Source organism: Micropterus salmoides, unplaced genomic scaffold, assembly GCF_014851395.1.
Source record: "Micropterus salmoides isolate LMB-PRFRI ecotype aquatic unplaced genomic scaffold, ASM1485139v1 Ms_hic_scaffold_9, whole genome shotgun sequence".
In the NCBI taxonomy this organism is placed as follows: Eukaryota; Metazoa; Chordata; class Actinopteri; order Centrarchiformes; family Centrarchidae; genus Micropterus; species Micropterus salmoides.
The window spans coordinates 28,294,475-28,319,895 of NW_024044681.1; the positions used below are offsets into that span (position 1 = coordinate 28,294,475).

The 25,421-nt window shown below is 38.9% G+C and overlaps 1 protein-coding gene across 2 annotated transcripts in view; it reads left to right on the forward strand.

Annotated features, from left to right (window-relative positions):
• Positions 1–25,421, forward strand: part of LOC119896029 (seizure protein 6 homolog) — a 90,787-nt gene that overhangs the window by 54,349 nt on the left and 11,017 nt on the right. For both annotated transcript variants that reach the window (XM_038709500.1, XM_038709499.1), the window contains exons 4-9: positions 9,135–9,327; positions 20,361–20,546; positions 21,452–21,620; positions 22,123–22,289; positions 22,379–22,573; positions 23,410–23,548. In XM_038709500.1, coding sequence (XP_038565428.1) covers positions 9,135–9,327; positions 20,361–20,546; positions 21,452–21,620; positions 22,123–22,289; positions 22,379–22,573; positions 23,410–23,548 — 1,049 coding nt within the window. The remainder of the gene's footprint in view (positions 1–9,134; positions 9,328–20,360; positions 20,547–21,451; positions 21,621–22,122; positions 22,290–22,378; positions 22,574–23,409; positions 23,549–25,421) is intronic.

The following is a 25,421-nucleotide window of genomic DNA, read 5'->3' on the forward strand; positions in this document are numbered from 1 at the left end:
GAGTGGGTTACTGTAATTTGGAGGAAGGCTTTTTTTCACGGTTCAGTTGAAACAATTTTCATGCCCTTCAAATAAACTGTAGGCAGGCTTAAATACAAAATGTAAAGAATAAATCTGACCATCCACTTAAGTTGGTTTGGGTATGATGGATTATTAGATAGTTTGACGACCATTTCAAAACTGTGTTTCTGTGTCATTCAATTTTGAGATATTTACCTGTAAATAAGCAATGATGGGATGAAGATAAAGTATCTGAATGTGTTTCTTCCACATAATCCCCTCACTCTAAATGAAGGTTTTTGCCAAGGAATTGGCAATATCTTATTTCTTATATCACATCTTATTTCTGTCCTCTATATCTGTCTCCTCCTCTTCTCTGCAGTCACTCCGGCAATAAGGTTTTAGTAGAGGACAGATGGAGGTTTTCCAGAACTGGGCTGTGGCATTAAAGTGCTTAAAATCTGTTTTGGAGCTTTTTTATTTGATCAAATAAATCCAGTGGGTTAGCTAGCTATCAGCTCTTTCCAGGCCATCTGTCCCACTCTGATTTTCCCGTCTTCTCTGCTCACTGATCTACCTGCCTGGGTCTCAAAGAGTTACCATCTGAGCCTCAGCACAGGTAGTGTCAGCTGTGTTTCATGGCAGCCACATCTCTGCTTGCTTGCTAAAAAAGAATGTATTGTGTGGGGAGGACTGAGAGGGGTTGATACATTTCAGGGGTTAGGAGCACAGATGTGGCCAATTTCTCCCACAGCCACAAAGCCTGATTGGGGGAGTGTTTCCATTTTCTGACAGGTTTAAAGCAGAATCATTCAAGGACATGGTGAGATTCGGTCAATACTGTATATCTCATTTTTTCTCTTCTCCATCCCTCTCCCAACTCTATCAACCTGTTTACCTTTTTTTCTGTTTTCACCCTCCTCTCATTTATCAGTGTTGCTATTTGTCTATCTCCTCTACCTTGTCTCAATCAGTTTTAATTCTTGTGGTAATAAATGAACAGGACACAGGAATTAACTAACACAACAAGCTTGACTTCTATTCATTGCTTTTTCTTATTAATACCTTTTAGTTTATTCTCCTTGATTATGTTGGTTAAAACAACTAGTGATAGTCAAATGTTAAAGCAAGAGATCAATAATAAGGTAACATAATACTGTAACAAAGATGGTAGGCTGCAAGATTAGAAGCTAGCCTTTACAGCTAAAGTCAATTTGAAATATAAAATTTCCAACCAAGAGAAAGAGAACACAAAACTTTTTCTTTGTTTGTTTCATTAATTAAAGCTTATAAATATCAGACAAAGGCCTTGAGTCTCCGTGGGGAAAATTACTGTTTTTCATCTTCACATGAGTGAATCTTGTTTCAGACAATTCTAAACAAAGCAAAATAACTAATGAACTCAAGGCTGCATATGCTAACGAGTTACACCTAAGGCTGGGATATTGTCGAGGTGGAGCCCCTTTAAGGATTGAGATGTTAGAGAGCATGCAACGTGTTTATAGCTAACCCTGACTTGAGGGTTAACGATTGGTATTTGATGCTGCCTCGGCGACCACGCTCCTCTGACTCCAATCAATACTCATGTTAATAAGCAGCACCAATGCTTGACACACAGTCTCCTCTCAGTGCTGGGTGAATTGCCATATTGATCCCTGCACTCTCATTTTTAATTCCAGTGCGTCTTAGAAGAAGCAAAATGCACATGGCATTGACCCTGGCCAAGTGTGGCTGAAGAGAGGGGGAATTAAATTTGTTTTGTTGGTGTTCAGTGACCGCTAGTGCTCTCATCAAATGAGAGGGCCACAAGTATTATGAAATTTCCACCACAAGCAAGTTTTGACACTTTAAAATACAATGATGCCTGTTATCCTTCCTCTTCACATCTGACCTATACTGAAAGGGGTGTTTTAATAAGGTAATGTACATGTTTTGACCATTCTAAAATTCTGGTCCCCAGCAGCACAAGTGACCCAAACATGTCGCTGATATGTCGCAGTGAAACTGAGCCTGACTGAGTAATGGAGGTCAAGACTTGCTGCTTTTAATCAACTTGAGATGAGGCAGAGGGAAGCCTTCATCATGTTGTGCTTTGGGGCAGGACATAAAGAAGCCCAGTTTGATCTTGATGAGCTTTTTAGGGTGTCGAGGCTTTGCTGAAATGAGTTTTCATGGGGACTAGCTATCCCGAGAGGAATGTTTTCAGGTGACACTAATTGCTCCTTCACCCAGCTCGCTGTCATAAAGCGAGTAGACTCTGTCTGGCAGGAGGCTATGTTCTCTCCAACTCGTTTTGCGTCATGATGAGGACGGGAGAGTAAAGATGCAGGGTAGAAAATATGAAGAGTAATCAGCAATGCATGAATTTAAATCTATGCAAAAATGCACACTGCAGCAAATAGACAGAGATTTCAAGGCCCAAGAGGCGCAGCAGAAAGCGAGGCTGATTTATCAGAAAAGCAAGAATCTCCTCACACATGTGTTTCAAATGCTGAGGGTCTTAATGTCTGCTTTACTGTTAGCTTCTGGGCAAAAAACATGTTTGAGAAGGTGATCACTATATGGTGGAGACATTTGGTGGTCTCCGAAGCATAAATGGGCCAACTTAAATGTGCCATAAGTGACAATGAGCGAGTTAGCATTGTATTCAGCCACCAGCTCTGGCACATTCTCATTAACATTCAGCTTTTCAAGGATTCATTGTTTTAGACAGCAGGGCAAAGAGGAAATGGCCTTGGCTGTTTTATTTAGAGGTGAATGTTCAATTAAGATAACATTTTTCATATAATGAGCACTGGAAGAACTCTTTTTTGTATGAATTTATCAGGAGATACACAAAAACACCAACTGGATGTGGTGTACCAAGATTATGTGAGCCTTAGATATGGGACGATGAGGTATACTACCAGTGTTCTCCACTGCATAGGCCAGTGAGTTTTATATAGTAATGATGACACTGCAGCTGGTGAGTCCAATAGCTGTTGATTTATTGCTCCCAGCAGCAGGGTCATTTACTTTCCATGTATAGTGGGATCATTTTGATTACGTACTGCCTATTTCTGCATCAGCAATGGCTCCTGTGAGTCAGTGTAAATGTTCATTGTAGAGCACCACCAGATGTTTTCAACAGTAAATTATCTATGAGAGCCAGCCTCTGTGGACAGTTAATTCACTGTGTGTACTTAGGGATAAATTAATAAATGAGTGAGTAACGATTACATGCCATGTGTAAAAAGTCTAATTTGTTTGACAGGTTTTCAATATCAAAGCACCAGGAGAAATATTTTTCTTGCCCAAAGTGTATCTTTTAAGAGTTTTTCCCTTAAAAAAAGACTGCAACTCCTTAATTGCATGCTAGATTATTTTGTTTATCTCTTGTGTGGAACTAACCGCCAGATACCAGCAGTGACACTACAGTCACAGATTAAAAGCTATGCCAGGCTGCTTTCTGTTTGGATGTGATAAGATGGATCTTCACCTCTGCTCACTGTTCTCCCTCATAGTTTGACACTGCAGACGCACTGGACGCTCCCTGTTCTACAAAGGTCATGGTAAACAGCAAGACCAAGTCATTCCATCCTGCAAATATTGTTATCCTTTGAAACCTTTATTTTAGAGATTTCCCCCCCGATCCTTTGTATTTCATGTGCAGTTCTAGGCCTGTCCATTGTGTTGTGGCCTTGCAGGCTGGTCTGTTCATTATAGTGGTTTGATTGAAAAGACAGTGGCCAGAGGAGAGAGATGACCCTCTCTCCTCTAGTCCCCTCCTTCTGATTGAGCTCAGGAAAGATTTTATTGGAACAAAGAAACGCTTGAAGTCAAAGTGCATCTACCAAAAGGACAGTCATATTTCTTGCTTTGTTTGGAGCATTCCTTTGATAAAATGGATTTAAAAAAACACTAACCATACATTCTTTCTTCTCTCATCACAATTCTCAAAATGGAATAGCACAATATTTAGATGGCATCCTCTGATAATGTTGTGGTTGGTGCAGAAGTGTGCTTGGTCAGCCAAATCCCCAGTCCCACAAATGTGTCTGCTGAGGCAGAGATTCCAGCTAGGAGTTACAATAAGCCTGCTCTCATTACAGTCCAGAGGAACATCTATGTGTGGATCTACATGTATGTGTGTGTGTGTGTGTGTGTGAGTGTGAGAGAGAGAGACAGTGAGAAAGAAGTCCCTCTGGGCATTTGGCTGCAGCACTGGTGAAGATACGGTAGTCTGATGTCTCCTGACATGGCCAATGATTCATAATTGAGGCTGTACAGCTGTTGCTGGCTGCACTGACAGGTCCCAGGGTAGATGACAGATGATAGGGCCCTCTGGGGCCAAACTATCTATGGGTCCAAATGTTCACTGTCCCCTATCTGCTCACCTGTCCTTCTTGAGCCTGCCTGTTATATTTAAACCGAGTGGTCACAGATCCACAATCTGTTTGACCTCAGTGAATTTGATTATAGCTCGCATTGCAATGTATCAGAGTGTGTACCACACAGCAGATGGACACAATGCCATAAACACATGTGCAATGTGATGTTTATTAAAGAAATAATAATAATAAATAACTTTGATGTAGTTTGTGCCGTTGTTGTATTGGATTGTCTCACAGCGTCAGCTGTTAATAATTTTGACAGTTTTTTTCACATCAGTATGAATATAATTGTAAAGAAAAAGTATCTTTCCATCACTGATAGAAATAGTGCAAATTTGTTACAAAATGTTGTAAAGAAGTAACTATAAATCTAAATTTATAAAATATGATAAACTTTATTTGTATAGCGCTTTTCTTAATAAAGTGCTCTCCAAGGAAAAGAACAAAGTGCTTTACAGAGAAAATTCTAAATACAATTTAATAATTAACATAAAAATAAATAGATAATTAATTGTAACAGACAAAATGAATGTAATCATATAGTCACATTAATTATTAAGGATACTCAAACACAACTGTTGAAGAATTATTGCAAGCCAGCTGTCAGGTACATTGAAGAATGTTTTCGGAGACTGATGAAGTTTTACACAACAAAGTTTAATGAGACTTGGCCCACGTGTGAACGCAAGCGATGCCAACACCAAATCTGAACATCTTTTGGTCTCTTTTATGTTTCTTTCTTCCCCCAGTTCCTGTAGGTTTCATTATTAGGTCATCCTTAGCTGACCTTAACCTAGAACAATTAATCTATCTGATACTGTATGTAGACTCCAATGCTCCGTCATATTGGAATCTATCACTATCCATGAGTTGTACTCTAATCTGTGGAGCCAGTGAGTTCTTGTAAACATTCTTGTAGGACTCAACCTTGTTAGATTTCCAGAGAACACTGTTATCTGCTAGCCTGACACCTGAGCTACTGACTAATCTCTAACTAATCAGTCTATCGTTGTCTCCCTGACAAGAATAAGTACATGAGAGAAATACCTAAAGCTAGAATGTCAGAAAGAACTTGGGGGTCAGCTACATTATTCTAAGCTCGACCTGTCTTACCTTTCCCTGTTACATCAACAAAGCCCCTTAAGAAATATTCTCAACAATCTGGTTAGATGAAATATATAAAATATTCACAGTCTTTCATAAAAGACTGTCTTAGTAAGTGATTAATTTAAAGATGTAGACTGATCTCAATGGGTAGAGGTATGTGTGTATGGTTGTATAATAATAATAATAATAATAATAATAATAATAATAATAATAATGGATAATAAAAGTTGGTATCACATACAGTGGTTTACAGCAATGAATAAACAAGTCAATAAACAAATAAAGGAAAAATAAATTACGCATCACACAGTGGTTTAAAATCAATAAATAAAACATAAACAAGTCAATATACAAATAATGGGAAAATAAATTACGCATCACAAAATGAAAGCTTTTTTATAGAAATGTGATTGACAGTTAGAAGTGAGACAAAACCAAGAACAGACTCTACAAGCCTGATCTCCTCTGGTAGATTGTTCCAGAGAGGGGCCCTGACCACAAAGGCCCTGTCTCTGATTTGTAGCCTAGACCTGGGAATAGCAGCAGAGGATTTCAGTCTGCATTGTGGCTTGTATGTATGTTTGTCTGTATTTATTTCTGTATGTCTGTCTGTACATATGTATGAATGTATGTTTGTTTAAATGAATGTACGACTAAATAAATTTATGTACAGTATTTGTGTCTGTCTGTACGAATGTATGTATGTATAACAGGGAGCCAACATAAGTTAGCTTGTTGTTAAAATAGCTGATAGAAATTGCTGGTCCAATTAGTATGATGTCAGATTAATCTTCATTTTTATCATAATTCAATTTCATGACAGTGATAGACTACTACAATTGTTGAATTACACATTCAACATAACACTGCGTGTCATCCACAAAGCAATGGACATCACGGCTTCATGGACATCATTCAGTACTGATGGGCTAAATGAGAGCTGTTCAAGAACTTAACAGCCATCATTGAGCCACAGATTACAGGGGAGGATGAATTGAGCTAGGATTTCCACCAATTCCACTGAGGGCTTTAGCAGAAGGACATTTGATGTCTTGCCTGATTTATCTGGGGAGAGATTGAAACTTTGATTGACTGAAACATGTATTGTTTATTTATTGTTTATTTGGATCCCAAAGCTACCCTTCCTGGGGTGTATGTTAAGAACATAATGTATACACATGCTTTAACATATATAGAGTGTCAGTCATCCCTCATGGACTCACCACCTTTACAAAATGGCAAAGGCATCAGAAAAATAATGATAGAATAATAATTTCTGAATTGAGATGAAGGAAATTACAAGCTCTGGTCTTCACTTTATCCCCAATAAATACAACCTGACTTTCATCACTGTAGGTGCGAAAATGTACATGTCCTTTTCCTTGAAATGTTTAAACTACTTTTTACAAGACTGTAATGCAAACAATCAACAATAAATTCACAACACAATCAATCATGGTTGTAATTGAGAGCTAAATTTAAATCTGTAATTTAGAGTCTCCACGGTTGTGGACAATGTGAGACAATCAAATTAATCTGACGGTTAGCGGAACGGCAATTCCACATTGTCTGCATTTCAGTCTTATTCCTTGAATATATGAGTATGTGTCTTACACTGAAGGAGAATTACTGTGCTGCACTTTGGAGTGAATTATGAAGTTATAAGATGAGCAAGTAGCCGAAGTAACCTGATTTGCAAAACATTCAAGCCTTCCATAGTAACTCTGAGACAAAAAGGCAGAAGTGGGGAAAAAAAGAACTGTGCCTAAGGCTTTGTCATTGCCGTTGCCCTTGAGAAACAGAAACAGGGATTCTAAAACCATGTGACATTCCCTTATTACTCACTGCACAGGCTCCTGCAATGACTAAGATGCACATTTTTTGTAATTTAAACATACAAATTGATTTTGTAACACACACAAAAAAACATGGGAACATCTGTTGTTTGACTATTTCGATATACTGTTTTTTCTCTGTGTTCCCAGTTAGTCTGAAAACCTCCAGAGTGGTGTTGTGATAAGACTCAAATCAATCAAAGTGGCTGACCTCATGGATCATTCAGGAAGAAGTCACCTTTAAGCTCAGTCTCAGAGTGTCCATTAGCCTCCCTGCACTCATTGTCAGGTCCTCTTTGACTGAGTGATAGTTAGCCAACCTGACCAAATTCATTTTCCTGCTGCTGTTGTGCAGTGTGCTCATCTGGCCCACTGTCTCAGCTTTTCCAGGCTGTTGCACTAACACTCCTGCACACACATTACTTCAGGGACATCAGCCTGTGGAGGGCAACCCTTTTTTTTGCCTCATGGCAAACCTGAGACCTGAGCCCACTACCTATGACAGCATTAGCTTTCAGAACATGCTATGAATTTCACTTAGAGCTGGTAATGGATGTGGGTGAATTTGCTTTGATGGTGCACTTACCTTTCAAGACAGGAGCTCGGTCCATTTTGGATCTGGGTGCAAGTTTCTTTAAAATTTTCAGATTCATTAAGCTCTGATCAATATCATGTAGTTGATTTTTATCTCTGCTCTCTTTTTTTATGACACACAAAACATTTAGCTATTAATTTAGAAAACATTTAATTTATCTGGCTAATCTTACATTTTCGTTGTTTGGATTTCATTTTTGAGTGATTAGTTCTTTTTAACATGTTATTGAAAGCCTCCTTTTTGCAGTGCAATTAAAAAGACACCCCTCAAAACAAACCACCTAAATAAGTCGATAAAGGGTTTAGCCTCGATAAAAACGATTCAATCCTGGATTAGCTTTAATAAAAATATATACAACCATGACATTATTTAAGATTGCCATGAAAAACCCAAGTGAAGGTGAAGGCTTTTTAATTTTATAATACACAATAATAATCATGATTTGCTGTTGAATTACCATACCTCTTTTTATGGTTCTGTGGAGGATGAATCAGACGCTGCCCCAAAACGTGCAGTACTCCATTATCCAGGCAGTTTAACTACATGCAATCCTCCTGAGGTTCTTTCACCAGATTTAGCTGCAGATGCTGTTCAAACCTGTTGAAGACATAAAGCACTGCTGTCAGAGTAGCTTACAGGCACAAGGAGAAAACAGAAAGGGGATGAGTCGATCGTGCAACAAATCATGCGTGGAATGACCCGGACAGATTCTACAATTACTCAAAAAACATGTCTACAATCCGGGAGCAGGTTAACAAAGAAATGCACTAAACCAAACATATCCCTGTGTTGGTAGACAACTAAGCAAGCTAACACAGCAAGTGAGCGAGTTTTTCACAGCAACGTCATTAGACTTGGCGTTAAATGGAAATAAAACAGTGGTGTTGCTGAATTAAGATCCCACCTGGTGTGAGAGTCACCAGGTTTGTGTGCAATGTGATTTTTTCATGTTCATTAATGGTCTAGTTAAAAGTCTATGAATTCCGCCTATTGGTCTTTGTTAAGAGTGGACAGAAATAAATCTGCTCACTCAGTGCTAAAAATACAAAGCACTGACTTTTGCTTTTGATAATTCTTTGTGCAATGTTTCAGTTTACAAAAAACCTTTGCAAAGGGTAAGTCAGTAAGTGAACTGTTTGCTAGCCTGACATCATACATGATGCACAGAGACACAGTAATAAAGGACTGTGTGTAATTGTATGCCGTGGTCGTATTTCTCGGCAGGTGCTAAATGTGAGTGTGTTGGAGGGAGAGCAGGTGACAGTGGAGGATACGGGTGGCCAGGAAGCCTTCATCCTTGCCAATGAGTCAGTCTTGATGAGGGGCCTTGTTCTACGCAGCTGGAGCAACCAGATATCCATACGATTTCATAGTGACCAACAGCACAACTCCGGATTCCTCCTGCTGCATTACCAAGGTGAGCCAGTACCATGCTAACTCTGCTGTCACATTATTCAAACTGTACATCGATCAAACAACTGCTCAGCCTTGCTCTCAATGGATTCAAATTGCTTGAACATTAAACATGTACGTGTCATATTGGGAAAAAACTGCTAGATGCAAACATCTCTCGTCATTGTATTTGTTCTCTGCAGTTGTTGAATTTGGTCGGTAGCGTCATTTGGGTTGTGAGACAACCTTTATTTACAGAAATGTAAGGGGTTCTTCTGCTTCGCTTCTTATCACATTGCAGCTATCACCCAACAAGATAGGGAGAGAAGAACCGTCAGTACAGGAATGTACTCTTATCCTCACGTCATCCTCACGTCCTCCTCATGGTGTATTTTCTCATAAAATGCTCTGTTCCAAACAGTGACTGTTGAGCTTACTGTATTTTAACAGTTACGTGCATGTCAATCACAAGTCCAGGAAGAAGTTAGCATACCATTGGAATAAACACATCCAGTAGTTTTGTGACCACTGAATTCAATTGGCCTTTGCCAGTGGTGGAAAAGTGTTTGTGTGTGAGTGTGTGGTGGTGGTTGAGTGCTACATAAAACATATCTTATTAAAATTACTTAAAATGACCAAGAATGCTGAGATCTAGTGATTATTTTTTTTGATGATGCTGTTTATTCAGTTTCCAAAAATGTGTTCTCCTACTACTCTCCTGCTCTGCTCACCTCTCCTCTCTTGTCCAACAACAATTAACACATAAATTGACACATAATCAAGACTAATGTTACTAGATGTTAATGTAACTGTTTTTAAAACAGGATCAGAACTGAATATTTTAAATATAACTAAATGTTGTTTCTAGAGCAGCAACAGTAATGTTTACAACAGCAAAGTCACTATATATTCCATATACCGTATACTATATACACTATGTACAGGCTCACATGTTTGTTGAACAGGTGTATTGAATAAGTATTGACTTTTTACTCGTGAAGGTTTTATTGCGAGCGTAGCTGTCACCAACTCGTTAATCTTCATTGTCTCCAGCACGGCCTCTCTGCCCGAGCACCTCTGCTCTGCTGACCACTGACTTTGTGCCGTGTGTAAGTGTTTGTATAGGAGCTCGCACAGAAAGCAAGATTTCTATGATTTCTACACAGATTTGTTCTTCTTAATTTAACATTAGCATAATGAAGGAAAAAATAGGGTGCATCGATAGTGAGCTTCTTTTAGGATTTTAGGAGTCAGACATGCAGGACGTATACCTGTCAAAATCTAAGCAGCTTCAAGCACACCTGAAGCTGGTAGTGATGAAAGCGCAGACACAGAAACGCTGCTCTGGGCTTCGATTTGGTAGACTAGTTTCAGAGACCCTGCAATGTCACGCCTTCCCATTGGCTGTATGGGCAGTAGCTGGATTTACACCACTGGCATTTGCAGAGATTTAAACAATTAAATGTGATCAAATAGTTTCAGCAGCAACATCTGTCAGCAGAGATAGTTGTTGGTGAACATGATGGGACATACATTCCTCCCTCTCTCCACTTGTTTTGTGTGTGACATTGATCTTCCATGTCCGCAACAATGTCTGTTTATCTTAGCAATCACACAAAGTGGCCACCAATTACATGCCCCATCGATTTGAGTTGATGGTGGAAGCTGGACAAAACATTCATTTCGCCACATTACTGTAGCACTTTCATCAGTTGGCAAAATGAAAGCGATCATCAAAACAGTGTTGCTGATGTGAGATAAATCAGCCCATCACTGTTGGGTGCATGAATATTAGTGTGCGGTCAGGCTGAATGATGACAGTGAGGGGTCAGTACAGATCATACAGGGTGATGCATAGATGGGGACAGATTGTGACAAATAGATGGAAGACTGACACTGTCAGTAGGTCTACATTTCTCATTCACTTTTCCCCTTTGCATTCCAGTACCTTTTAGTTAGCCTAAGTTTGTATGAAATGAAACACACTGTACTATTTATTTGATTCTTATGAACATATTGTTAAAAATTGCCTATTCACCTATCCATATAATCCACATTCACTGTTAAATAAAACCCAATGGTCGTACTTCACAATGCACCAGATGCTGCGAGGGGTCTGCAGGTTGAATCATGAGGACACTACACAGGGTGCTGATCCTGTGATATTATTAATTTAAACTGCTGCTTATTTTGTGACCCATGCAGCATTTGGTCACAATCATCATCACTTCGTAAGAACCATGAATAACCAAGTGGTTTCTTATGTTCCATGCAAACATCTCCTGGACTCATAACCAGGATTTTGTGCATGTATGTGGGCAGGTGCACCAGTCACGTACTTGTTAATCAATTGATATGATAATCAAAGTGATGATGACAGAAACTATAGCTCACTCTTTTTTTCCAGGGGGGGACTGACTGCTGAACCATTCATAGCTGTAAGCCTGGGGCCTACATGCTTATTATTATTATAATATAATAATAAGCATTATTATTATTATTATTATTATTATTATATTATTATATTATTATTTATTATTATTATTATTATTATTATTTATTCATTCATTTATTTATTCTATAATATGTAGCCATTTTGCTACAATTAGGAACATCTACGGCACTCTCTACACTGTTTCGACCTGACCTTTCTTTTCTCCGTGAGATGTGGGATGATGCGTAAAATTCACCCAGCCCGAGGGAACGATCACCAAGCGTCCACAGCGCGCCGGTCCATGCGGCCCAAAGTGTGTACCAGGCGCTGAAGCATACAGGGCCAGCGTGTCCGCTTGATGATCGTTCCCTCTGCAGCTCTGGCTGAATGAAGCTCCTGATTTTATGCATGATCCATGATGATACAGGAAAATAGCAAAAAATGGCAAAAAAGCATATTGTCAACATTTTAGAGACAAATCATGTTTTTAGGGGAACTCATGTCTTATTACTAGGAGCTAAACTCCTTCTGGCTCCCCCATAGTTCGCGCTCTGATCTACACCCTAAAAGTAAAGTGAAACTAAGGATGTCCTGAGCTGATCTACAGACGTGAAATTGAGACTAATCTAGGCATTTATGTTTAATACAGTTTACGAATTGGATATAAAGCCATATGTTTTTCATTTGTTGGATAGAGAGCCTTAAATAACCATGGGGTCTTATGTTATATCCTATCTTGAATATTATTAGAACCAGTATAAAACTCATAGCCGGGAAAAATCATGTGCATGTAAACATATCCATTGACAACTGACCATGTGAAGATCAATCCTCTCAGGGGTGCCCTGGGTTACTCTGTGTCTAACTTTATTCTCAATACAAGGCCTCATCTTAATATGGACTCAGCTTGACACAACACCTCAAAACTTTCTAATTTAGTGCCGGATCCTGTTGAATCAGATGCTTAAGTAAATATTCCTAGGCATTTTATGATATAATTTGTTAAAACCATTATAAAACACTTTCACATAGACAACCTTGACGGATGGATCATGGATGTGTGGGGTTTGTTGTCCACCAAATGACCTTTTTGTTGATTGGGACAAATTTACACTAATGAGAAAAAATGCAAGGAGCAGATTTCTGGAAGGATAGACATATTGGAGATATTTCAATTTGTGTCCCTCTCCTTGGTAAGCAGAGTATCACCTTGTCCTTTATAATGGGATGTGAGAAATGTGATTGGACAAGCGTGGAGAAGAAGACAGAACTGTGGAGAGGTGGATCTTAGCTCAGGGTAATTAATATCTGCTACAGCATTCGCTGTGCCTGCGATGGCAGAGTGATGGATGCCTCTATAACATCAGCAGTGAGCCTGACACAAGGAACATGATTATATGTGTGTGTTACTGTTAATATATGTGGAGTGGGAAGTAGGTGTGGGATAGGAAAGAGGCATACCACTTTCTTTGTACACCCTTATCTTTTCCTCAGTACACACACACACACACACACAGAGATCCACATAGAACATGCATTGTCCATTCAACAATAATGTCTGGAGAAAGCCACTGCAGCTAACATATATAAAAATCAATACATCCTGAGTGTAAACAACCTTACTGTATATACAAACAATCAATATTGTTTGCTGGTGAAATAAAACATTAAACTGTTTAGCTTATAGTGTTTCTTCCTTTCTCACAGATTTGCAATTTGCTAGTTATTTGGCTCCATGAATCCAAAAACCCTAATACATGTAATTATATTTATTTATTATTTTCTATAATCTATCTTATTTCATTTTCACACAGAAAAAAAGAACAATAAACTGTGGATTTCTACAAAGTTGGTTTATTGCAATGGTAAAGTCCATATATAGATGAAAACATGACGCAGGTTTACTAAGGACTTTTATTAATGAGCGGAGTCAAAGTTATTACTTAGGAGGGAGTATCAATATCAAATTTTGGGGACACATTCAAGATTCAACTTAAAGTGTTAGCAGCCAGATGAGCAAACTAAATACAGAACAAGAACCTGAAATCTCTACCAATACTCTGAAAGCATAATGATGGGTTAATTACAGCGCTGACATGCAAAAGAGTTTTTTCGGTAAGAGTATAATTCTACCAGTAAAATATATTATCTGAGTTGGGTTTTTCAGCAGATAGGTCAAGAAATCTTGTCATTTATTTAAAAAGGAAAATCATTTGTATGCAGGAGCATTGTGAATAAAAACTGAATGTAACACTGCACATGCAAATGTAGACAACCCAAGGTCCATTTTGCTCCCTATTTGGCAGTTTCTTCATTTTAAATTGAACCTATTTTATGATGGACTTTAACTTTAACCTTTTTGTTATTTAGTTGATGAAATGATTGCCATCGCTATAGGTGAGCTTGAGTTATCATTTCAGGGTTTTGGGAATAGAGTATATTCAATGGCATTGCCAATGGCAGTGATGTTTTAACAGGAGTTATTGATTGGCTTTATCTAATAAGCTGGGTTGACAAGTGAGGTGGCCAGAGGACCTATGCAACTGGCAGTGATCCACCATTTGCCACAACGTCTCAGTAGCATTCATGAGATGCAGCCTCCAGTCCAAAGTTATTTCTCTTTAATAGCCTTTATTGAGTAAATGACCATTAAAATTGAGTTTTTAACCCAACCACATAAATATCAATAGGCCATATCATGGAAGAACTATGGTCTGACTTTTTACAACTGAATCACTTTCCCAGAGACAACACTATTGATCTTTCTGTAAAAGGTAATGCTTTGGTGCACAGCCAGGACATGAGGCTTGGATACAGTGCCAGTGCACAAGTTACCTGCTAACTACTAGACTGCTGTCATCTTAGTGCACTAAAACAGCAAGTGAGAGATGACTAGTTACGCAGGGTTTTCTCTCCTTGGAAACATATTTTACTCTCTGTTGTAACATCAGGTGGATAATATTCTCCAAATATACTGTCATTAAATATGACAATAACAACCGACACAACATTCATTATTTGTGTTGCATTTTCTGTAAACCCATTTCATTATCTCTTGCTCTCACCTTGCCAAGTGTGATCTCATTCCAGCTGAAAGGATTCGGGCAACACTTGAAATACAACAGTGCCAGCCTAAATTGAAATGCATTTTGTTTGTTTGTCCAAATACAGTGGATAACTTACTATTACTGGCTTCCTGGCCTCATCTATTGTGCCCTAGTCAACAATATTTGTCCATTATTGGTTGAAGAGCAGCATTCTCAATTTGAAGTACTCCAGCAAATGAAAAATGTGCACACAGCAGAACAAGGCTCATTAATGGGAGGAGTGTGTGAGTGAATGCAGGAGTCACACCAAGCGCTCTTTCAGTAAAGTTTACTTTCTTTAAATGATTTCCGAAAGCTGATAGTTGACGTTGACAGAGGGCAGAAGAAACCGTAACTCATTATTGGATCCAAAATGCAGATTCATCCATATTTGCTGTCATAAAATACTTGAATTTCAGATAGGTGAGAAAGGACAGGATGCAATATAAACAGAAATACTTCATATTCAAAAAAGGCACGACCAATTCAGTGCTGTTACCCAGATAAGAGAGAGAAATAGAAACAAAACAAGACAGGATGTGTTCCGCTTGAACTCTTGTGAACAAGTACTGTGAAATGACAAAAATAAAGTGAAAAAAACATTTAGCCCAGCTCAGATGCCTTATGATTGTGTATTGGTTATGACAAGCTACACATAAAAAATAATGTTCTAACTTCAAACTATGCCATTTAAATCGCAAAAGCTTTTATCTATTTTTTCCCTCACTCTCATTTTTTTATGGACACTTATTTTAAAACAATATTAAACAAAGTACCCATACGTGTCACCTATAAGTGATGTTAAAGGGACCTTACAACACTGCCATCAGTAATGTCTCCTTGTTTTGACCTGTGATGCCCTCCTTCATCTGAAAAGTGTAATTTTGAAAGAAATATGGGGATGCAGTTTGGTGATGCATCATTTCCACACCAAGTTTTTCCACTAGGACAGTAAATACAGACAGTAAATTATATAAATGACTGTATATGTATCACTAACCATTGTGGGTGTACTGAAATGTCATTCTGTTCAACCAACAAAATGATCTGTCTCTGTATCTGTATTCAGTTATAAGACTGGAAGTGGGTGTGGTTTATACAGGAATTTACTGTTGTTTTTTCTAATCTAATATTCATTAGCATTTCAATTGTTTTGCCTTTAAAGCATCAAATTGATTTAATACATAGGTCCTACAGCACTTTTTATCTCTCCTTTTTTTATTTAGATTTTTAACTAAACTTAGTTTTATTAACTGTTTGAACCCCAGCAACACCCAACATTTAACTGGGAGACATTGAACAATTGAAAGTTTCTGTTTTGCATTTGAAATAGAAACTATTTACAGTAAAGATATATAGAAAAATATCCTTCAGTTGAAGGGAATGATTTTAAATTATTAAACAACAGCCTTCCTCTGTAAAGCCTCACTACAATTAACCTGAAAAGAGACAAAACTCAGACAATCACAAATAACCAACAATAAATAAAAGAGCTACGGATACTGTCGTGGGTCACTTTAACAGCAGAATGGAACATCACCAAATACAGCATTGCATAAACAATATAAACTCTACAGCAGCTGCAGCCACAAACATACATATTACAGCAAAGAGAGCAGCACAGTTTTTACACACCGTGTCGGGCACATACACAAACACACACACACATTCTCACAGACACACACACCATACTACATTGTTTTGGAGTCTAGTGACAGGTTTGGTTATTAGCAAGCATCAAATATATTTAATACCATGAATTGAGTTAATAATATTACAGAATTATTAATAAAGAATACTAACATTAGAGGGGGGAAGAGCAAGCAAAATGGCGGCTGGGACAACGTGTGTGTGTGGATGTTACTAAAGAAAGAGAGAAAGAGAAAAAAGCACACAGAGAAAGGTATATAAGGTCCTGGTTGATGTGGCTAGACAACACTTTATCAAACAGTACTCAGCAGTGAACTCGCATTTAACTGTCATGGCCCTGGATTTTGTTCCAGATAACTATAGCTATTGATTCTGCATGCAGTGGCAACCACAGGTAAAAATACACAAATCCTAATTACTGTGGTAAAACTACCACTTTATCACACGGGAACTGACAGTATACTTGCAGTTGTGTTGCTGGACTTTTTGTCACATCAAAGCAGCATTATTGGCTTCGCACACAGTATCAGGTAGAGTAAAGCCCTATACAAAAGATGAAACTTGCTAGGCACGAAAGCACACAGCAATCAACAGGACGTGGCAGTCCATTATTTTCCACAAAAATCACTACAGGTTCCAAATAACACAGTTATAAAACCTACCTCTGTTCAGACACAAGCCTCCTAAAATCGCTCTTGGTCGCAATATAATGAATCTGTCCGTTTAGGTAAACTGGCCTTCTGGATTGTGATGATAGCCAGGTTGCTGCGCATTTCTAAGATGACTATTAACCTAAATAATAATGAACGATTTTGGGTATATGAAATATACTTTTCCATCACATTGTTTGTGCTATCAGTGATTCAGAAAACATAAACGTTTTACTGGTGAACATTGCAACTTCTTATCTGTGGTGGACACTTTTTGTCTCTCTGCAAAAGCTGAATCCATAGTCTATAATTGTTGTGAAACTGAAGCTTTACCTTAATATTACCAATGTGACTGTTTCTTCTCCTCTACAAGGAAACAATAACTAAAGACATAAGCTCCACATCTGTTTCCTGCAGCCCTACAGTACCATCAGCTAATCTTCCTGGGTGTCTGCACTGTGGAACTATTATTTGTAATGGCAAAACAATCAGACTTTATGGCCCAGCACCACATCTACTGGAATGGAGGAAGCACGTAATTTAATACTTCAGGAATTGGCTCCACAATTTTTGCCTCTGGCTCTCCCACTGCATGCTCAATGGGGATGTAAATGCTGCTATGATAATGGCAATAACTAGGTTCATTGGAGCTAGTGATAAACTGTGAATTGAATGGATGACCCAGGGGCAGTGTACCTCGTCCCTGCTCACTGATTTACTGCAAAAGAAAGGCCTGTTTCATTATGGTGGAAACCAGTGGCTTGTGTAAAAGAAAAATCCAAGTCAGTAGATTAAAACATGGTACATGGGGGCAGTTTCACAAGCCTTTATGGCCATTATGCATTTAGGGCTGTTTTCCCTCGAGTTTGAGTTCAAACACTGATAGAATAATATTTTTGAATAACCAATTTCCCTTCAAGGCAATGTCAGAAACATCACTAAAGTGTTGTTTTCATCTACAAACGACTGGCTGAAAGCACTTCAAATCCAACCTGCTGCCGAGTGTCTAATCTATTTTGTGCTGTTTAACTTCCACTTGCTCTGCATCTGTGCATGCAAAGACCTCAGAACCCAAATATATTAAAGTATTCATGTGGGTGTGGACCAACAAGCTTGTCCAAGTGTCAGCTTTTGCTTTTTACATGTGGCCACTGCTCCAGCTCTAAACTAATGATGTTAAGAAGCCGAGCCTTTAGCTCCTTTGTCATAGAGCCTGTGTGCAAATCTTTTTAACAATTTGTGTTTACTTTATCAGGGCAATTTAGATTGGGTCCGTCGTGTTTTAAACCATCTAACAAAATTTTGTTGTGACTTTTAATTTTCCTTAACAAACACTGACGATGATGTTGCCATTTCTACCTCTTTGATTCGTGCCTGTCGAAGTGCATGTTGAGTGATAGACAATACAGTTCTGTTATGTTCAGTTTAATAGCAAAAAAGCTGGATGTAAGAAAAAATAGAAATAGGTAACATCTAAGTACATTTCTGTAGACAGGCTCACACCAAACAACCCTTTAACAATGCAGCTGAAAATTGCTGTAGTCCATGTCTTAATTCTGCAAACACCAAATAACCTTAATCGTATTAACATAAGTAGATTAAGGTGTTTACACTACATGGGCCATGCCTGATTATTATCATAATTGCTTTTAAGGCTGCAAATACAATTTCAATGTAGACAGGTCTTCAGCTATGTCCTTTTTCTTGTTATTTTCTCCTTCTATTAACTCTTATTTAGGATTTGCATACACTCCATTAAGCTGAAACATGACGTGCAACTTGCTAAGTTTGAGTAAAGTTGCAGCTTTTTGAAGTTGTCTGTAATTTTGCTGGTGCACAATCACACTGTTATTGTAACACAAGCCATCGTAGGTCCAATTATGTTGCCTGTGTTGTTGTCCACACATTTCCAGAAGTTTAAAAGTTTTTAGTTTGGTCATTAAACTGCCTACACTAATGAGGTAGAACAGTGTGGTTGTTAGACAGGAAGAGAAGGCTTTTTAATAGCTTCTATTACAGACTTGGTTAGCTCGCTCCATTATCCATGTGAACTCTATCCCATCCTACACCATTCATTTAAAAACAGAGACAGGACAACAATGCAAAGCAAGTCCAGGAACATTGATCTTGCCCTGCTGGAACTCTTCGACAACCACTGCAGAGGCAATTCCTCTTCCAGCAATCACATTACGGGTCCACTATGATGTTGAACTGATCAGCAACATTTCCATTTGTCAAAGCATTTGCAGTGGCTCTACACCGCATCCCCCTGGAGATGTTAATGACTGTAGTTCTGCAAACATGTCTCTGTACATTAGCATACTGCATAAACGGGTAAACTGCAATTAATTAGGAAATGTAGTGTTTATAAACATTGTTGAAGGTTGGTTATAAAGCATCTCTAATTTTGTGTGTGTGTGTGTGTGTATGTCTTTGTGTGTGAAATTGGAAGGCAGAGACAGAGTTAAACATTGTTTATTTACAGAAATAATGGAAAAACAATTTGTCCCCCCCCCCCCACCCTTTACATCTAAATGTGTATGGGTACTCAGTTTCTGGTTTGGAGGAGAAACAACATGGTCAACAATGCAACAAAACAGCAGGGGTTATGCACAATGCAGGGCAGAGGATTATGTTGTGGAGCCAGTTAACATTGTTGGCTGTTTGTTTTGGTGAAAATTGGACTTCTGTTCAGAATCAAACATTGATCACATTTTCACATTGAAATTCTCCCTCCAAGCGTAAGGACGCTGAAAGAATATTTAAAATTGTGATAAAAATGGAGTTAGACCATGCAGGTCTCTTAATAAACTGTTTATTTGTCGGACATACATTTAGTCATTTGCACTTTCATTACAGAGCTGGTAATTAGCAAAATGATTAACTGTGTTGATTATAATTGCATTGCATTATAACGTAAGTTTTTAAACTGTCACTACTCTCCGAGATCTTGGGTGTCACACACTGGACAGACCACAGATGTCAATTGCGCATTTGATCATTTTTGACATTACATTAGCAGAACCAAATTAGCACATTCGTCCTCCTCTAAAGTAAGTCACTGAGTATCCATTCATACAGTTCTTTTCAAATAATACATTTCAGTTTTAGATGATTTTTAGGTCCGTCAGGAACAGAGATGCCATAAATATCACATAAAAAACATTTTCTCCCTCATACTATAGTAGACTAAACTGGCTACTTTCTACCTCTTTGTCTCTATTTCTTTCCTTTCCAGCCTTTGTCCTGAGCTGTGCTTTTCCCAAAGAGCCTGCTGGTGGAGAAGTTTCTGTGACGCACCTCCATGCTGGTGGAGAAGCCTTTTTCCGCTGTTTCACTGGCTACAAGTTGCAAGGTCCCAAAATGCTTACCTGTCGCAATGCAACCACACCTTACTGGAGTGGGAAGGAGCCCCGATGTGTGGGTAAGACAAATTGGTTCTTTGCCAGACACACGCTGGCTTTCAAAAGTTAGGAGCAGTTCAGGGCATTTAGGTAGCCCCTCTTATTGGACTGCAACAACACAACCACTCAAAATGTAACAACACAAAACAAATTTCTATAACTGTAGCTCTAATGCCTTCAGTTTATTTATTTTTTGCTCAATTACCTTAACAACTACCTAGTAGTTAACACTGGCTTGGGGGCAGACTTCTAAACTAAACTTGCACTTGTAATAAAATGTGTCCAAATGTTTTCCCATAAACTTATTGTGCAATATTATTTCAAAAGTTTTTAAAATTAAAATGATGCAAAATAAATAAAAAATTGGAGGTATATTGTAAGTCCTTTTCTCCCCAGCTTTCCTCTAGAATACAAGTTATTTTGATTAACGGAAGCTTTCACCAGGTTGTCTCCTACTGAGTTGATTAGTTACACTTGGAGGCCAAATGAGTGTGTTTGTACGTGATTAGCAGCACAGGGAGCTATTCTTTGGAGACAGGGCAAAACAAGGCCACTGGACCTGGCTGCCTTAATTAGAACTGGGCCGCATAACTATCCTTCCCCTGCTGCTAAAGACTCATCTGCCAGTTTCAGCCTTTCTCCGTGCCTGCCTGCAGCTGCTCTGAACTGATTGTGTTACAGCTGCTGTTTTGCTGTTCTCTTTACAAGTCCATCACACACAGTCACATACTCCTAGACCCAGGTGAGCTGTCTAGTGTAGTCCAGCCACAGTCCACTGGATATCGATGCAGTCCATGCTCAGACAGGGACTTTTCTCCCAAACCCCCTGCCATAGTCGGTATCATTATTTTTCTCGTCTAGTCCTACCCTCCAACTCTTTGTCTTTTTCCTCTCTTTTCTCTGTCTATCTTTTTTTGTCATATAGCATCCTGTGGGGGAATGATAAAAAATGCCACCTATGGTCGTATCATCTCTCCTGGTTTCCCTGGCAACTACAGCAACAATCTGACATGCCACTGGGTCCTGGAGGCCCCTGAAGGCCAGCGGCTTCACATTCACTTTGAGAAGGTGGCTCTGGCAGAGGACGATGACAGGTGAGGTTATGCACACTGCTAAATTCAATGCACACATTGAGCGTGTGCAAATTTGTGTGTGTGTGTGGGTGTCTTCAGCTAATAGATGGCACTGAGCTTAAAACTCATTTTCTGGAAACAGTATGCCTGTGGATAGAACATTAAAACCCTCAAAGGCTATAAATAACCAAAATCTTTAGGGAGTGACAAAAGAATTTGAAAGGACCTTTTATCATTATAATCTTTTAACAATGTTCTATCAAGCGAATGAATTGAAGGGACTACAGAGGGTAGTGAGAGGTAGGAAACAGAGATTGCATTACATTTTTTTTCACTAACTACTGATCCACATGGCTATTGTCACACATGGCCATTCACCTCATTACCGAGTGGTGGAGAATGTTATCACAAACTTATTACAGTCACAACTGGAACAGTGAGCAGCACTCACATAGCTTGTAACTTCCTTTGTATGCTTCTCTTACCTTTCAAGGCTATTTAATCTGTGTTTGTGTGTTTTTAGGCTGCTGATTAAGAATGGCAACAACATAGACTCTCCCCCTGTGTATGACTCCTATGAGGTTGAGTATTTGCCCAATGAGGGTGTGCTCAGTACTGGACGTTACTTGTTCATAGAGTTCACCACGGATGGCACAATGACCTCCACTGGTGCAGCCATCAGATTTGAAGGCAGGTTAACCACGCAGTTTGCAGAGTTTGCTAAATGCGTGCTGTACCTCGTCGCTTATGACTGATAATGTGTGTTTTTGTGTCCACAGCTTTTGCAAAAGGTATGTGCTATGAGCCTTTTGTGAAGTACGGCAACTTCAGCAGCAGTGACTCCACCTACAGTGTGGGCGCAGTGGTTGAATTCTCATGTGACCCCGGCTACACGCTGGAGCAAGGTTCCGTAGTGATTGAGTGCGTGGACGCACAAAACCCACAGTGGAATGAGACTGAGCCAGCTTGTAGGGGTGAGTCAAGAGACTTGTTTCCGCTCGAGTAATTGTGCGACATAAAATTTTAAAATATGTGCTGCTGCTCCAGCAGCAGCACAGAGACGAAGATATGACTTAACCTAAGGACCCAAGGATTTCATTGTCTGCTTGATCATTGGAGGAGTAAGTGAAGTCTTTTTATTCAAATATTAAAGACCTCTGGCTGTTAACTATATCTTCCTAAGCTGCTTTCCTCTGATCCATGATAAATTTCCTCTTAAAGTTGTAACAATGATTTACTTTGACATGTGTGCTTGCAGGGCAGATTTTAGAAATGCTTAAGATTAAATAGACATACAAGAGTTTGCCTAAGATGAACACACTGCACAGACTATGCACCATACTAAATACTGTAGTTACCCCAGACCCCATTCCTTCTCCCTCTCTCACACTGTTCCCCCACACAACACACTGACCTTACACACGGGCTTTGTTGCCTGCATGATCATTCTGCCACACAGTGAAATTGAAAAGCACTCTAGTAAAGCTAGATATGAGAAAATTTAATTTCTGCTTCTGTGGGTCATGGTCACCAAGCGGTTCAGTGGTAGTGTGCAGTTTTACGAGGTTCATCTCAAGGAGCCTGCGCACTCGATTTCAGCTGTGTTTTATTAAACATCAAAACCAGAGTTTCATTCTATGAAGTCACATAGTAGTTCATGTATCAACATAGATTTTCTTTAACCAAGATTGATATTTCCTTTGCTTTTTTAAATTTATGTTAAATTGATTACCATCCAAATTCTCTGGGTCCAGAAATCAGTGTCTATATTTGTTTCTCAGTGTTAACCTGAGGTGTTTGTGTGTTGAAGCTGTGTGCAGCGGTGAAATCACAGACTCTGCTGGTGTGGTGTTGTCTCCTAATTGGCCCGAGGCCTATGACAAGGGACAGGACTGCATCTGGGGTATCCATGTGGAAGAGGACAAGAGGATCATGCTTGACATACAAGTGTAAGAGACTGCACTCAGGTGTAAGACTAGAAATCACACAAGGCGGTTAGAGAGGAGGTCAGATTGACCTCGAGATGTTAAACACTCCATCTCCATCTCCAGACACAGACACACATGCTCTGAGTTTCTTTCTCATCTTTTCTCACACTCGCACGGACACACTATGAAATGCACATGGGGAAGCGTTTCTGTGGTTGCAGTCACTAATTAGATTTTTTTCCCTATTCGTTACATTAAGAATTCTGTGTAGCTTCCAGCTCGCTCTCTGACCAGATTAGCCAGTAAGCCTCCCTGCTCCCACTTCCCTGGTGTGTGTCTTAGAGTTGGCTTTGAAATGAATATGCTCTGGCAGAGAACTACTCTGAGCCACTTATCCAGCTTTCCCAACTGTAATTCAACATTCATTCAACACACATGCACACAGATGTCAAAATAGACAGAGGCACACTCCATTTCTCCTTCATCCATCACTCTTGCTGTATACGACTTACTAAACCCCACCCCCCCACACATACAACCCTACTTTTTTATCCACGTTACTGCTCTTAAATGAATAATCACATTGCTTTGTTTTCTTACAGTTAATGTTTCTTTAAAAACTAAACTATTTAAGTCTATGCACGAGAATCTGCATCTGTGTCTGCTTATCTTATATATATTCATCTGTTTGCTGATTTGAGTGATTCCCACAATATTTACATGAACATGCATCCTGAAGAAAGCACAAAAACTACTGTTATTGCCTGAAGCACTTGCACACAAGAGGGTGCAGAGTGGTTCAAATTAAACCAGCGGGAATAGTGCCTGAGGTTAGAGAAAAACAGAGTCACTGACAAATCTCAAACAGAAGAAGCTATTGTTAGCTATTGGTCATGGTGGCCATTTATGCTTGTATTTGCACCCTTCAGTTTTTGTGTTTGGTTTTCTCGATTCACCATTCATTCACTCTAGCTGTAAGAATGAATATATGTTTCTGAACAGTTGAAAAAATTACAAGGTCTGATTATGACATGAGGTCTGGATCATGTGCAGACGTATTGTAATCCACAGTAGTAGACCGCTGAGAAAAAGCATCAGTATTGTTAGATATTTTTGAGTTGCATTACCTAGTTCTTTTGGGCAATAAAAAGACAGGAAAAACCCACTTTCAACAATCTGCACAAATATCTTTTCCATTAAAGTGAAAAAGATTTTTAATTATACACATCTTTGTGTGGACATGAGCAATGTGTAAAAAATTAATGAAACTTTTTTCATTGAATAAGATAATGGGCATGTAACAAAAAGTCAATATGATGTGCAATCTTTGTGGAACGAGATCTGAGACTCGTCTGTGTGGTGATTCAACAATGTTTTTTGGGGCAATGAATCATCTTGTGTTCTGTGTATTCTACAAACCATTGATGACACCGCAATAAACACAAGAAAACAGTATTTGCTATTTACCTCAATCTGGACACAATTTGGGCAGAAGCTGCACTGCCCCCAGTGATCAGCGTGGTCACAGTCAACAATCATAATTCTCACTATGTCACTATGTTTTCACTGAAAAGATTGAGAATTGTACGCATATAATTTCAACCAATATATATTAGAATAATATTAGATTTGTCATTTTGACAACAGATTATAATTGCAAACATTTGCATTGCATGACAATATTTTTAGATGTTGCTGAATTCAGTAACATATACTGATTAGAATAGCTCCAGGGATTCCCTCACAGCTGTGGCAGAGAGTCAACAGAGAGTTTGATGGAAGTGTGGATGTTTTTTTGTAAGGACTCAGTTTTGTATGCCGCTGCATTTTCTCAATGCACATAATGCCCCAAACATTATCGCTCAGGCTTACAGCAACTGAGATGTGAACCATC